The 15,501-nt window shown below is 48.2% G+C and overlaps 1 protein-coding gene across 2 annotated transcripts in view; it reads right to left on the bottom strand.

The window, feature by feature from the left end:
- Nucleotides 1–15,501, bottom strand: part of zzz3 (zinc finger, ZZ-type containing 3) — a 138,437-nt gene that overhangs the window by 65,277 nt on the left and 57,659 nt on the right. For both annotated transcript variants that reach the window (XM_078408164.1, XM_078408165.1), the window contains exon 2: nucleotides 5,735–7,260. In XM_078408164.1, the coding sequence (XP_078264290.1) occupies nucleotides 5,735–7,197 (1,463 nt within the window). In that variant the 5' untranslated portion in view covers nucleotides 7,198–7,260. The remainder of the gene's footprint in view (nucleotides 1–5,734; nucleotides 7,261–15,501) is intronic.

Genomic DNA, 15,501 nt, shown 5'->3' with positions numbered 1-15,501 from the left:
ATCTCCTGTGGCGTTCTGTGCTGCATCTTGGAGGAACCAGTCTGATGCTGAAGGTGCTCCTCAGGTTGACCAGGGGAAGGGGTGAACTTTATTGTCCAGGATGCTCCGCAGTTTGAGGAGCATCCTCCCCTCCAACACCCACTTCCCACGAATCCAACTCCGCCCCCAGGACGGAGCCAGTCTTCCCGATGAGTTTGTTCATTCTATTGGCGTCCGCGGCCTTCTCCCTGCTGCCCCACCACACGGCAGCGAAGAAGATGGCGCCGGCTACCACTGTACTCCAAGGAACAGGGTCCCAGCCTGCTCAATCTCTCCCTATAGCTCAGGCCCTGGATAACATCCTCTTAAATCATCTCTGCACCCATTCCAGCTCGACAACTTTTTCCCTATAACATGGTGCCCAGAACTGAAGGTAAGGCACAGGTGATGCTACCCTTACTTACTGAAAGGCATCACAGCCAGCAGCTTCCATGACTGACTGATGACAAAAAAAATCCCCAAAATAGTTACCATACACCACAGGAGGAGGAGGGGTGATCTTATAGAGGCGTATAATATCATGAGAGGAACAGACAAGGTGAATGCACTGAATGAATCTCCCTGTAGCCTCATGGGCTTCATCCAGATGCTCCGGATTCCAACCACATCCCAAATAGATCGGGTAGACATGCAGAGTCATTTAACCAGAGTAGGGGAATCAAGAATCAGACGACATCGGTTTAAGGTGAGAGGGGAAAGATTGAGTGGAAACTCAAGGGGCAACTTTTTCTAGAGGGTGGTGGGTATGTGGAATGAAGCATAGAAGCACAAAGAAAGCATAGGAAAATAGGAGCAGGAGTAGGCCATTCAGCCCTTCAAGCCAGCACCGCCAGCCATTATGACTATAGATTATTTTTTTAGAGATACAGTGCGGAAACAGGCCCTTCCGGCCACCGGGTCCGCGCCGCCCAGCGATCCCCGCACATTAACACTATCCTACACACACACTAGGGACAATTTAAAAAAAAACATTTGCCCAGCCAATTAACCTACATACCTGTACGTCTTTGGAGTGTGGGAGGAAACCGAAGATCTCGGAGAAAACCCACGCAGGTCACGGGGAGAACGTACAAACTCCGTACAGACGGCGCCCGTAGTCAGGATCAAACCTGTGTCTCCGGCGCTGCATTCGCTGTAAGGCAGCAACTCTACCGCTGCGCCACCGTGCCGCCCTGATTATGGCTGATCATCTAAAATCAGCACCCCGTTCCTGCCTTTTCCCCATATCCCTTGATTCCTTTAGCCCGAAGAGCTAAATCTAACACTCTCCTGAAAAGTTAAGATTTAGAATGAGCTGCCAAGGGAGGTAGTAGAGGCAGGTACTATAATAACATTTATACGACATTCAGATAGGTACATGGATAGGAAAGCTTTAGAGGGATATTTAGGCCAAACACGGGCAGATTGGACTAGTAGGGATGGTGCCGAGTGTGGTAAATTGTCCCAAGGCATAACAAACCACACTGGCCAACAAGCTACACAAGGAGGAAAGGGTCAACAATCACAATGCATTAACTTAGCTTTCTTTCCCTTAAATGCTACCTAAAAGGTAAAGGGTTTCCAGCATTTTCCATTGTTAGTGCTATCAAAGAGAATATCACTAAAGGAGACCTGGAGCTTGGTCAGATAAAATGTGTACGAAGGAACTGCAGATACTAGTTTAAACCGAAGATAGACACAGAAAGAAAGCTGGAGAACACAGCAGTCAGACAGCATCGATTTATTCACAAAATGCTGGAGTAACTCAGCAGGTCAGGCAGCATCTCGGGAGAGAAGGAATGGGTGACGTTTCGGGTCGAGACCCTTCTTCAGACTGATGTCAGGGGGGCGGGACAAAGGAAGGATATAGGTGGAGACAGGAAGATAGAGGGAGATCTGGGAAGGGGGAGGGGAAGGGAGGGACAGAGGGACTATCTAAAGTTGGAGAAGTCGACGTTCATACCACTGGGCTGCAAACTGCCCAGGCGAAATATGAGGTGCATATGTGCCAGACAGCATCTCTGGAGAAAAGGAATAGGTGAATTCTGAAGAAGGGTCTCGACATGAAACGACACCGATTCCTTTTCTCCAGAGAAGCTGTCCGACCCGCTGAGTTCCACCAGCTTTTTGTGTCTATCTTCGGTTTAGTCAGACCCTTAGGCTCGAAAGGAAAGTGGAATTAAGACAATGAGAGGCAGGAAGCACAACTCATGGCTACAGATAGTTTAGTTGAGGAATCTGCAGTTGGGGATCGGAATTTGTTCAAGGTTCCAAGGAAAAAGGTTTATCCCTTGCCAGGAGAATTCTTCTTATCTGAAGGAGTGGACAAAAAAGTAGAATTCTGGATTTACAAGCCAGAAGATAGAGATGGTAAACATTAATCACATTATTTGTTGTCTGGCACTGACAAAATGGAAGATAGACACAAAATGCAGGAGTAACTTCTCTCCAGAGATGCTGCCTGTCCCGCTGAGTTACTCCAGCTTTTTGTGTCTATCTTCGGTTTAAACCAGCATCTGCAGTTCTTTCCTGCACACTAACAAAATGGAAGTTGTTGAACAATTCTGAACACGTAGCTGATTCAGTGATGTGCTGTAGGGAGGAAATTAGGAATTTAGGAAGGATGTTTCCCAGAGTCAGGGACCAGTTCAGTTTAGTTTATTGTCACGTGTACCGAGGTACAGTGAAAAGCTTTAATTGCGTGCTATCCAGTCACCAGGCAGACAATAAATGATTACAATCGAGCCATTTACATTGTATAGATACATGATATGGGAATAATGTTTCGTGCAAGATAGAGCCATCAAAGTCCAATCAAGGATAGATAGTCCGAGGGTCACCAATGAGGCAGATAGTAATTCAGCAATGCTCTCCAGTTGTGGTAGGATGATTCAGTTGCTTGACCAGAGGGCACAGCCTCAGAATAAAAGGACATACCTTTAGAAAGGAAATGAGGAGGAATTTCTTTAGTCAGAAAGTGGTAAATTTGTGAAATTCATTGCCAAAGATGGTAGTGGAGGCCAAGTCATTTGATATTTTTAAAGCAGAGATTGATAGGTTCTCGACCCGAAACATCACCCATTCCTTCTCTCCAGAGATGTTGCACGTCCCGCTGAGATACAAAAACTAGTTGTTCCTGATATTGTAGCCAACATTTAGACAATAGACAATAGACAATAGGTGCAGGAGGAAGCCATTCGGCCCTTCGAGCCAGCACCGCCATTCAATGTGATCATGGCTGATCATTCTCAATCAGTACCCCGTTCCTGCCTTCTCCCCATACCCCCTGACTCCGCTATCCTCAAGAGCTCTATCTAGCTCTCTCTTGAATGCATTCAGAGAATTGGCCTCCACTGCCTTCTGAGGCAGAGAATTCCACAGATTCACAACTCTCTGACTGAAAAAGTTTTTCCTCATCTCAGTTCTAAATGGCCTACCCCTTATTCTTAAACTGTGGCCCCTTGTTCTGGACTCCCCCAACATTGGGAACATGTTTCCTGCCTCTAACGTGTCCAACCCCTTAATAATCTTATACGTTTCGATAAGATCTCCTCTGATCCTTCTAAATTCCAGTGTATACAAGCCTAGTCGCTCCAGTCTTTCAACATATGACAGTCCCGCCATTCCGGGAATTAACCTAGAAAACCTACGCTGCGCGCCCTCAATAGCAAGAATATCCTTCCTCAAATTTGGAGACCAAAACTGCACACAGTACTCCAGGTGCGGTCTCACTAGGGCCCTGTACAACTGCAGAAGGACCTCTTTGCTCCTATACTCAACTCCACTTGTTATGAAGGCCAACATTCCATTGGCTTTCTTCACTGCCTGCTGTACCTGCATGCTTCCTTTCAGTGACTGATGCACTAGGACACCCAGATCTCGTTGTACGTCCCCTTTTCCTAACTTGACACCACTCAGCCTTCCTATTCTTACCACCAAAGTGGATAACCTCACACTTATCCACATTAAACTGCATCTGCCATGCATCCGCCCACTCACACAACCTGTCCAAGTCACCCTGCAACCTCATAGCATCTTCCTCACAGTTCACACTACCACCTAGCTTTGTATCATCTGCAAATTTGCTAATGGTACTTTTAATCCCTTCATTTATCCCCCCATCAACGTCAAAGAACTGATTATCTGGAATTCCAAACATTCACCACCCTCTGACTAAAGAACCTCCTCCTCCTCCTCCTCTTTCTAAAGGTACATCCTTTTATTTTGAGGCTGTGCCCTCTGGTGCTAGATTACCCCACTAATGGAAACATCCTCTCCACATTCACATCTTGCAAAGTAACTCCTGCACTTACCAAACTATAATATTGTTTAAATTCAAAAATATTTCAAAAGCCGTGAAGTACTTTTGGGTCATGAATAATCCTTTCCATGTGCAGGATTTTGAGGTCAATGCTGTCTGGATGTAAAGGGACACCAGCTCGCACTAATGCCAATAGCCAAACAAAGCACAAACCCATGAATACACAAAGGGCAAGGCAACCCTAGCAAGGTGGCATTTTTAAAAAAAACGTATTATAAACGATTTCTATGCCCCGCTTTAAAAGGTACAAGAACTTCAAATACATGACCATGAATTTGTTCATCCATTTTCTTAAGGAAACACTTCTTATTGCCAGCAAACGCTGAAATTCTCCCTGTAAAATGTCACGCTTTGCAGGAGGGCTGAGGGAAGTGAATTTGGCTCATGTACAAATGAAGGAAGTAACACTGCACTGCTGCAAAACACCGAGGTCCATGCTAATTATTCTGGGGATCTTAAACATTTAAAACAAAGAATATACCAGTAACAAAGGGCATTTGCTACACAATCACAGAGTCAAAATAAGACTAGGAAATGGTTTCATAGTGTATTTCGGCGGTCAAATACATTCAGTCAAGGTTATTGTCTCACCACAGTACATTCTGTAAGATAAAATGCAAGGAAACGTGGCTGCAGTGGATCCGTTTAAAAGCACGTTCTCCACCACATCTTTGCAATTGAATACTTAGCTGCACTCAGTGCTCCTGTGAACATTGGCTCTATGTTCTATGTCACGTTGCCCCCGCTCTCTGCTATCCAGTCGTACCAAGCCACAGCATGCAGCCAGGCAGATGAGCAACGTGTTGATGTGCCCTATGCTGTGCGAAAGAAGTCAGCAACATTTCACGTGTAGGCGGGATCTGCAGATGCTGGTTTAAACCAAAGGTAAAGACACAAAAAGCTGGAGTAACTCAGCGGGTCGGACGGCAATCTCTGGAGAAAAGGAACAGGTGACGTTTCCCCAGAGATGCTGTCTGACCCGCTGAGTTACTCCAGCTTTACGTGTCTATCTTCAGCAACATTTGAAGTCCTCCCAACAGCTCAGTGCACGTACAAGGGACATCTGTGTAGGAAGGAACTGCAGATGCTAGTTCACATCGCAGATATAAACGCAGAACGCTGGAGTAACTCAGCGGGACAGACAGCATCTCTGGAGAGAAGGAACAGGTGGCGTTTCGGCTCGAGACCCTTCTTCACGACCCATTCCTTCTTTCCAGAGATGCTGCCTGTCCCGCTGGGTTACTCCAGCACTTTGTGTCCATCTTAGAGATAAACCGAGACGGTTTTCATTCAACCCGTGCTGCTGCAGAATGGGGCAAAAGCCTAAAATGTTTTCTTTTTTAAATAGGGGAACAAAAGATAAACTGATGTCAGGGTTACCATGGTTACACATACTCTTTGTTGTGCTTCAGTGCCACATGGTCTGATTCAAAGTAGTACACGTCAGGCTCCTCGTCCTCGTCCTCTTCTCTAGACAGCTGGCTGCCATTCTCCCTGCTTGCGGGCAAGGGCCGTCTGTGCAGCCCCCGCTGTGGTGGCGAGTCGGGTACATTGCCACCGCAGCCGTCTCCCTCCTCGTCTGGAGGCAGCTCCCGTCCTCCAGCTCGAGAGTCGCCCGCGTCCGCCTTCGCACAGCGTTCCCTGCCCGCGGGCAGCTCGCAGTCGCCGAGGTCGGGGAACCTATCGTCCGCCTGCCCGCTGTCCCCGGGGGACGGGCACGTCTTTTGAGGGCTGCCCTTGCCCACGGCAGCCCTCCGGGGCGAAGTTCTCAGGGCGTACCTGTGCTCCTGTGACTCGAACAGGGAGTCGGACGCGGCGGACGGGTCGGGCACCCCCGCGTGCTGGGCCGCGCCCGCGCTGCAACACTGCTCCTTCGACAGGGACGAACCGTACCCCACCACGTCCACCTCCTCCTCCGATTCCCTGATTTGCGATGGGGTTTCAGCGGCGAGGAGCGCGGTGGACCGCCGCGGCTGGCCGCCCTGCGACGCGGCGTGGCAGTCACCGACTGTCTCGCAGTCTTCCCACGGCGAGTCTCGAGAAGGCACATCGGGCTGTGAGGCGGCGGCCATCTTGCTGCCGTTCAGCAGCAGGGAACGGTGGCCGCCTGGGTAAACGCTGACAGTTTCTGTGGGTAAAATGGGCGCACGCGTATCGACGCGTCTTGGTTTATGGTTCAAATGAAGGGGTTCACACTCACTGCGCTCCAAAGAGACAGCAGCGGCACCAGCAGCAGCAGCAACATCTTTCTCATTGATCCCATTGGCAGCTTTGTGTGAAGATGGCTCCCTCAGCAGCAACGAGTCCTCGCTCCCACCATCTGAGTCCTTCGTCTTTTTGATCTCCCTTTTGTCACAATCATCCAGTAAAAGAAAGCGTCGGGCGCGCTTGAGCTGCGAAGAGTCGCCATCGCTGTTGGGGGCCGGCCCCTTGCGCTCGAAAGGGGCCTTATCGGTCTTAGCGGGCGGCGACGGGTCCTCCAGGCTGTCCGCCGGCTCCGAGCGCGAGCATCGCTTCACCCGCTTGAAGGCGGGCAACACCGGCTGGCAAATGTCCAGCAGCCTCCTCTCGTGGTTGTCCTTGTCCGAGCACAGCAGCCCCCTCTTGCGCGGGCTGGCCCACGGTTCCCGGGCGCCGAACTGCTTGCACTCGGCGGCTTTGCCGCTGTTTGTGCCCCTCTGCTGCGGCGTGGCCTCCTGCTTCTTCTTCGGCGATCGCGACCTCAACTGGGGCAGGGGGCAGGAATCGTCCGGGTGCACGATGCTCCGGTTCCTCAGCGTTCGCCCGCAGAAGTTCTCGTCCAAACCGTTCGACCCAACTGACGACCTTGTGACGCGCTGGGATCTAAAAGCGGCCATAGTACAGCAAACTCCTAAAAGATCACCATCATGACTCTCTCATGGGCACCAAGGGAAGGAAACCTTGAGAATACAAAAGAAAAGAGCAAGTTAAGCGAGAGGCAGTTAACAAAATACACTGCATTACAAATACCGCACTGGGACCTTGCCTTGTCCGACACACCACAGGGTCCACCACCAATTGTCCGGCATCTTTGGTTCCAGAGCCTTTCTGGATCGTCCATTTTGCCGGATCTACGGAGGTCACGGACTCCGAGAGGACTTGAACAAGACCTGAACGGTCTGCCCGGGCTGAACAAGGGGCCGAGGTATCGGCCTGCAAAGTCAGTCAGCCCCAGATGACGGCCGTGGGAACGGATCTGTCGGCTCTGGCCGGGCCGGAGTTCCAGAGCCCCAGCCGCAGGGGGCAAATTCAACCCCACCGATCGGCCGCAGAAGTCCCGATGAGGTTGAGATCGGCCTCATCACCGAGCCTCAGCACCACATTTTCAGGGGGGACTTCCGGGGGGAAGAGCGGGGTCTTCAAGCTCGCTCTCGTAATTTTTTCCGAATTAAAGGAATGCCGGACCACCAGTTGCCTGAAAAATCAGTGGTGGACCGGTGGTCGACCATTTGGTTTTCAGCTATTCATTACTTTGTCCTTCAAGTGAAAGACTTCCACTGCAAAGCAGCTCCTGTCACAAGAGACTGCTTTACCACAATAAGCATTTATCTCCTCCTACCTCAAGTACCAGAGGAAAACGGCAAAGCAGTGGAATTTTCAGGGTGACAATAGACAGCTACTTAAACAAGACCGACCAAAAGGGATCAGGAGCAGGTGACAACGTGGTGCTGTGGCCAAGATTGGATCATCCATGTTACTGAATTGCTGAGCATGCTTGTGGAGACAACTCATACAGCCTGGAAACAGGCCCTTCGGCCCAAATTGCCCACACCAACCAACATGTCCCATCTACACAAGTCCCGTTTGCCTGCGTTTGGCCCATATCCCTCTAAACCTGTCCTATTCATGTACCCGTCTGATTGATTCTTAAACGTTGCGATAGTCCCTGCCTCAACTACCTCCTCCGGCAGCTCGTTCCATGCACCCAGCACAAGTCTTGTTTAAGTAGCTGTCTATTGTCACCCAGCAACTGCAACACACGTTGCCTCAGAAAAGCCACCAGCATCCACAAAGACTCCTCACACTCCTGCAACAGTCTGTTCGAACTTCTACCATCGGGCAGACGATACAAGGCCTTCTACGCCCGCACCTCCAGACTCAGGAACAGCTTCATCCCCAGGGTCATAGCTGCTATGAACCGGTCCTGCTGAGCCGGATGGTCACATTGCACAGTGAACCGGCACAGATCTACTTGCACTTTATTCTGTTTGAAAACTGTTACAATTTGTTTCATTGGGTTGTTTAAATTAATACTGACTAGCTAATTAAAATATTGCATCGTATGGGAGGCGCATTCCCAATCTCGATGTACCCCTGTACAATGACAATAAAGATATATTGTTTTGTATTGTATTACGTGAAAGTTACCCCTTCCGATTCCTGCAAAATCTTTTTTCCCTCACCTTAAACCTCTGCCCTCTGGTTGTCGATTCTGGGCAAGATCTATTACCCCATCTATTACCCCATCTATTACCCCATCTATTACCCCATCTATTACCCCATCTATTACCCCATCTATTCCTCTCGTGTCTGAAAAATCCCATAAACGACATACTACTTACACTGTCTACATGGAATATGATCAGTCATTCTTCTTGTCGAATGTTTGTTGGAGATGTTCGTGGAAACACAGTCATGACTCCCTTGTCCTTCTTTCAGTTCTTGAGGTTTAAATTCACTATCCGTACAGTGCTGTGGCACAGGAAAAAAAAAAGCGTAATCGGCAAAATGGATGTGTACAGAAGTGTTCCATTCTGCCTGTGATACCATGCTCCTGACAGCACTTTTCTGAGAAACATCCATTTTGACATCAAGGCTTTTTTTTCGTCTATGCAACAGCAGACTGCACAAATATGAAAGAGCTGAGGACAGAATAACTATGTTTCCACTGACAGATCCAACTAACATTCAACAAGAATGACTATGGGCTACATTTCATGTAAACAGTGGAAGCAAAAGCAGTAACGCAAGTTATGGGTTTCGCTGGATATACATCGATCAGCCAAAACATTATGACCACTGACAGGCAAAGTGAATAACATTGGTTATCTTGTTACAAAGGCACCTGTCAAGGGGTGGGATATATTAGGCAGCAAGTGAACAGTCAGTTCTTGAAGTTGATGTGTTGGATGCAAGAGAAATGGGCAGGAGTAAAGACCTGAGCGACTTTGACAAGGGCCAAATTGTTATGGCCAGACGACGGGGTTAGAGCATCTCTGAAACGGCAAGGCTTGTGGGGTGCTCCCGGTCAGCAGTGGTGAGTACCTACCGACAGTGGTCCGAGGGGGGGACAAACCACAAACCGGCGACAGACAGGGTGTTGGGCGCCCAAGGCTCATCGATGTGCGAGGGCAACGAAGGCTATCCCGTCTGGTCCGAACCGACAGAAGGTCGACTGTGGCACAAGTCACAGAAAATCTTAAGGAGGAATGTGTCACAGTACACTGTGCATCACACCCTGCTGCGTATGGGGCTGCACACAGAGGACCAACAGCATATTAGGCAGGTTGTCATAATGTTTTGGCTCATCAGGTCATAATGTTTTGGCTGATTGGTGTATGCTACTTATTCCAATGTAAGTTACAGAAGTTATAAAGATGATGTTCCCAATGTTGGGGGAGTCCAGAACCAGGGGCCACAGTTTCAGAATAAGCGGTAGGCCATTTAGAACCGAGATGAGAAAATCTTTTTCACTCCAAGAGTTGGAAATCTGTGGAATTCTCTGCTTCAGAAGGCAGTGGAGGCCAATTCTCTGGATGCTCTCAAAAGAGATTTAGATAGAGCTCTTAATGATAGCAGACTCAGGAAGTACGGGGAGAGGGCAGGAACGGGGTATCAATTGTGGATGATCAGCCATGATCACATTGAATGGCGGTGCTGGACCGAAGGGCCGATTGGCCTACTCCTGCACCTATTGTCTATTGAAAGATCAGGACGAACACTATTTGAAGTAGTGAGAATGACTGAAGAAGAGAAGAAACGGGAACAGGATTTCAGTGGGCCGTCATTCAGTGGGCTGATCCAATTCTGGCCTCAGCACTCCATGTCCTCACAGCCTCATAGCATCCCCTGTCTTACCATCCTTCCCCCTCCTCAGTTGTCCCACGAGTTGCACTGTCGTCCTGTTGAGCTTAATTGTCTGTGTAACTCGTTCCCACCTACCCCACCAGCCAACAATGGACCATTGTGGGCTCCACCTTTCCTCGATCAGCTTTACTTTTTGCATATCTTTCATTCATTTGTTCCATATCTCTTTTACATCACCGTCTATATCTCTCGTTTGCCTTTCCCCTGACTCTGTCTGATGAAGGGCCTCGGCCTGAAAAGTCACCGATTCCTTTTCTCCAGGCATGCTGCCTAACCCGTTGAGTTACTCCAGCTTTTTGTGTTTATTCTTCTTGGGTTCACAGCTTCTCCCCGTGACCGCGTGGGTCTTCCTCGGGTACTCCGGTTTCCTCCCAGGCTTCAAAGGCCTACAGCCTGTCGTTTAAGTTGGCTTCGACAAACATTGTAAACTGTGAGTAGGATAGCGCCAGTGTACGGGGGTCGCTGGTTGGCGCGGACTCATCATCAATTCTAACTGTTGGATGCTTGGTCCCTTCACCCAAGTCATTAATACAGCTTAAAGGCAATGGAGGTCCAAGAACTGAACTACTTCCTGAATGCCAATCCAAAAATAACCCATTTATCCCAGTTCTCTAGTTTCTGTTAATTACCCGTGGCCCGATCCTTGCCAACAATATTATTCACTATCCTGTGTGCGCAGTCATACGTGGTCATTTATGCAATACCTTTTCAGAAATTCAAATGCACAGCATCCAATGCTTCCCCTCTCGCCAGTCTTTGTGGTACATCCTCAGAAATCATCGTCATCACGGCATAGACAAGAGACAATAGGTGCGGGAGGAGGCCATTCGGCCCTTCGAGCCAGCACCGCCATTCAATGTGATCATGGCTGATCATTCTCAATCAGTACCCCGTTCCTGCCTTCTCCCCATACCCCCTGACTCCGCTATCCTTCATATCATCATATCATATCATATATATACAGCCGGAAACAGGCCTTTTCGGCCCTCCAAGTCCGTGCCGCCCAGTGATCCCCGTACATTAACACTATCCTACACCCACTAGGGACAATTTTTACATTTACCCAGCCAATTAACCTACATACCTGTACGTCTTTGGAGTGTGGGAGGAAACCGAAGATCTCGGAGAAAACCCACGCAGGTCACGGGGAGAACGTACAAACTCCTTACAGTGCAGCACCCGTAGTCAGGATCGAACCTGAGTCTCCGGCGCTGCATTCGCTGTAAAGCAGCAACTCTACCGCTGCGCTACCGTGCTGCCTTAAGAGCTCTATCTAGCTCTCTCTTGAATGCATGCAGAGAATTGGCCTCCACTGCCTTCTGAGGCAGAGAATTCCACAGATTCACAACTCTCTGACTGAAAAAAAGGTGACAGAGCGGTGGAGCTGCTGGCTTACAGCGCAAGAGACCCGGGTTCGATCCTAACTACGAGTGGTCTGCACAGAGTTTGTACGTTCTCCCTGTGACCGCGTGGGTTGTGCTCCAGATTCTTCCCACACTCCAAAGACGTGCAGGTTTGCAGGTTCATTGGCTTCGGTAAAATTGTAAATTGTTTGTTTCCGTGCTGTATCTTTAAAGTCTAAACATCCGTAGAGAACAGATTTGTCAAACAATATTTCGCCTTCACGCTGCCCTGGTTTTAGATTTAGATTTTTTTAGATTTAGAGATACAGCGCGGAAACAGGCCCTTCGGCCCACCGAGTCCGCGCCGCCCAGCGATCCCCGCACATTAACACTATCCTACACACACTAGGGACAATTTTACATTTACCCAGTCAATTAACCTACATACCTGTACGTCTTTGGAGTGTGGGAGGAAACCGAAGATCTCGGAAAAACCCACGCAGGTCACGGGGAGAACGTACAAACTCCATACAGATGGCGCCCGTAGTCAGGATCGAACCTGAGTCTCCGGCGCTGCATTCGCTGTAAGGCAGCAACTCTACCGCTGCGCCACCGGTATTGAATGCCTAATGATCTTCCAAATTTATTGCTATTATCTCCTTAACAATAGATTCCGGCACTTTCACAATGACAAGTATGAGGTTAACTGGCCTAAAGTCTTCAACCTTCTATCTCCCCCCTTTCACGAATAGAGGCATTATACGTGAAGTGTTTGAACCCATCTTGGATATCTGTGGGATCCTGGGAATTCTAATTAATTGCAACATATCCACCATCTCAAAAAGAATTACACAGAGTGCTGGAGTAACTCAACGGGTCAGGCCCACTCCGCATCACACGAGAATATGGATAGGTAACGTTTCAGGGCATAACCTTTCTTCAGACTATCTTTGCAGCCACTTCCCCTAAGAACCTATGATACATGTCATCAGGTCCAAGCGACTTTAATCTTCAATCTTCAACCTTCAGTCTCAATAGTTTGCCTGGAAGCCTTTTTGACTTGATTGATAATTTAACTTCCTTCCTCCTTATATCCCCTCAGCTACGTTATTGACATTTCTTTGTGCCTTTTACTGTGAAGGTTCTAATGTGAAGGCTGATCCAAAATAATTGTTCAATCTCTGCTATCTCTCTATCCCCCATTATTAATTGGACAGACAATAGACAATAGGTGCAGGAGGAGGCCATTCGGCCCTTCGAGCCTGCACCGCCATTCAATGAGATCATGGCTGATCATTCTCTATCAGTACCCCGCTCCTGCCTTCTCCCCATACCCCCTGACTCCGCTATCCTTAAGAGCTCTCTCTTGAATGCATTCAGAGAATTGGCCTCCACTGCCTTCTGAGAATTCCACAGATTCACAACTCTCTGACTGAAAAAGTTTTTCCTCATCTCAATTCTAACTTATTCTTAAACTGTGTCCCCTTGTTCTGGACTCCCCCAACATTGGGAACATGTTTCCTGCCTCTAACGTGTCCAACCCCTTAATAATCGTATACATTTCGATAAGATCCCCTCTCATCCTTCTAAATTCCAGTGTATACAAGCCTAGTCGCTCCAGTCTTTCAACATATGACAGTCCTGCCATTCCGGGAATTAACCTAGTAAACCTACGCTGCACGCCCTCAATAGCAAGAATATCCTTCCTCAAATTTCAAAGAACTGCATACAGACAGCACAGTGGTGTAGCGGTTGAGCTGCTGCCTTACAGCGCCAGAGTCCCGGGCTTGATCCGGACTCTGTGTGCTGTCTGTATGCAGTTTGTACGTTTCCTCTGTGACCACGTGGGTTTTCTCTGGGTGCTCCGGTTTCCTCCCACATTCCAAAGATGTGCAGGTTTGTAGGTAAATTGGCTTCTGTGAGTTGTTCTTAGCGTGTAGCATAGAACTAGTGTACAGGCGATTGTTGGTCAGCGCTCCATCTCAAAACTAAACTAAATTGTTCAGTCTCGTCCTTTGTCTTCCTGGTTTCTTTTTGATCTTGTTGATCTACAACTCGGTGCTTTTATACCTTCTTGGTTTGATATTTTTAATTCCGCAAACTAAGAAGTATTCATCTTAATCACAAAAGTTCCAACAGTCTCAGAGAAAAACAAAAACGAGATGGCCAAGACTAGAATTCCTTCCTTGGAAAGTAAACCCTACCTCTACAAAGCAGCATTTCAAAAAAGTAGCAATTGTCCATAATTTACAAAATGGCATGTGTGTTAAACAATTTCGATCCAAGATACGAACTCTGAAGACAGTGGCTCCTTTCTATACTACAATACCAATCACTCTTCATGACCTCACTAAGCTAACTATTACTCATATGTGGATTTGAGTTCTTAAATTCCTGGACTGGCAATTACAGAAGATCAACTAACTTTCATTTGTAAACATATCCTTTGCAAGAGGCTCTCAGTGGAACGCATTTGGCCAATATTTTTCTTCTCATGGTATCAGTTGTCCGATTCTCGCCTCAGGAAGTGAAGATTCAGGTTCCACTCCAGAGACAGTTTGGCAGGATCCGTTTTTCAGATGAAACCGTAAAGGTATTTTAAACTCGGTTTAGTTTAGTTTAGGAATACAAGGCAGAAACAGGCCCTTCTGCCCACCGAGTCCATGCCGACCAGTTATCCCCGCACATTAACACTATTCCACATACGTTAAGGACAATCTTCAATTATCCCAAGCAGGTCACAGGGAGAACATACAAACTCCAGACAGCACCCGTAGTCATGATCAAACAAGGGTCTCTGGCGCTGTAACACGGCAACTCTACCGCTGTGCCACCATGCCGTCAATTAATGTGGTCTTTCTCCACAACTCTATTAAAGCTAATAGAACAGTGGACGCTGGTCCCAAAGGCTCACCCACGTACACCTCAGTCACTTGCCTTGCGAGGATATACTGCTATACTTTCAAATAGATATGTCTCCATCATTGGCTACAAGGGAGAATGGGTGATAATAGACCATGGTCAAAGACCACCACTAGTACAAATAAAATCTCCAAAACTCCTGAAAGATGACCTATAACTCCTGCAAAAAAACACTCTACAAAGTCTGTAGCATGGTCCATATTGAACTAGAAGTTTAAAAATGTATTCACCATTGTATTAGTTAGCAGCTGCTCATAGTCCATGATACGATACGATAGAACTTTATTTATCCCAGGGAGGGAAATGGGTCAGCCGACAGTCATTAAACAACAAGATACATGGAACATGAAATCAAAGTGACGAGTGGAAAGTCCACGATTGCGGATGTGCAAAGATTGGGATGGGAGGGGGGACAGTCTATCCCACGACAGAAGGGGAAGGAGTTGTACAGTTCTTTCTTGCCCTTTCCTGCCCCCTCCCTTTCTTGCCCCCTCCCTTTCTACCCCCTCCCTTTCTACCACTCTCTTTCTTCCCCCCTCCCTTTCTCCCCCCGCCCATTCTTCCATCCCCCTCCGGTAACCCACCTGGACTCGCACCTATTTCTACCTTTCTGTCCCCCTCTTCCTACATTCCTTTCTCTGGCTTCACAATTTGAGGCCCTTCAGTCTGTATCACACCTTCGACTTGTGGCGTTCTGTGCTGCATCTCGGTGGGACCAGTCTGTTGCTGAAGGTGCTCCTCAGGTTGACCAGCGTGTGTCACGGAGGGGGTGAGCTGTATTGTCCAAGA

The sequence above is a fragment of the Rhinoraja longicauda genome, chromosome 11 (assembly GCF_053455715.1).
Source record: "Rhinoraja longicauda isolate Sanriku21f chromosome 11, sRhiLon1.1, whole genome shotgun sequence".
Classification (NCBI taxonomy): domain Eukaryota; kingdom Metazoa; phylum Chordata; class Chondrichthyes; order Rajiformes; family Arhynchobatidae; genus Rhinoraja; species Rhinoraja longicauda.
The sequence above is the reverse complement of the archived record's forward strand: the minus strand, read 5'-3'. Positions and strand labels throughout refer to the sequence as shown.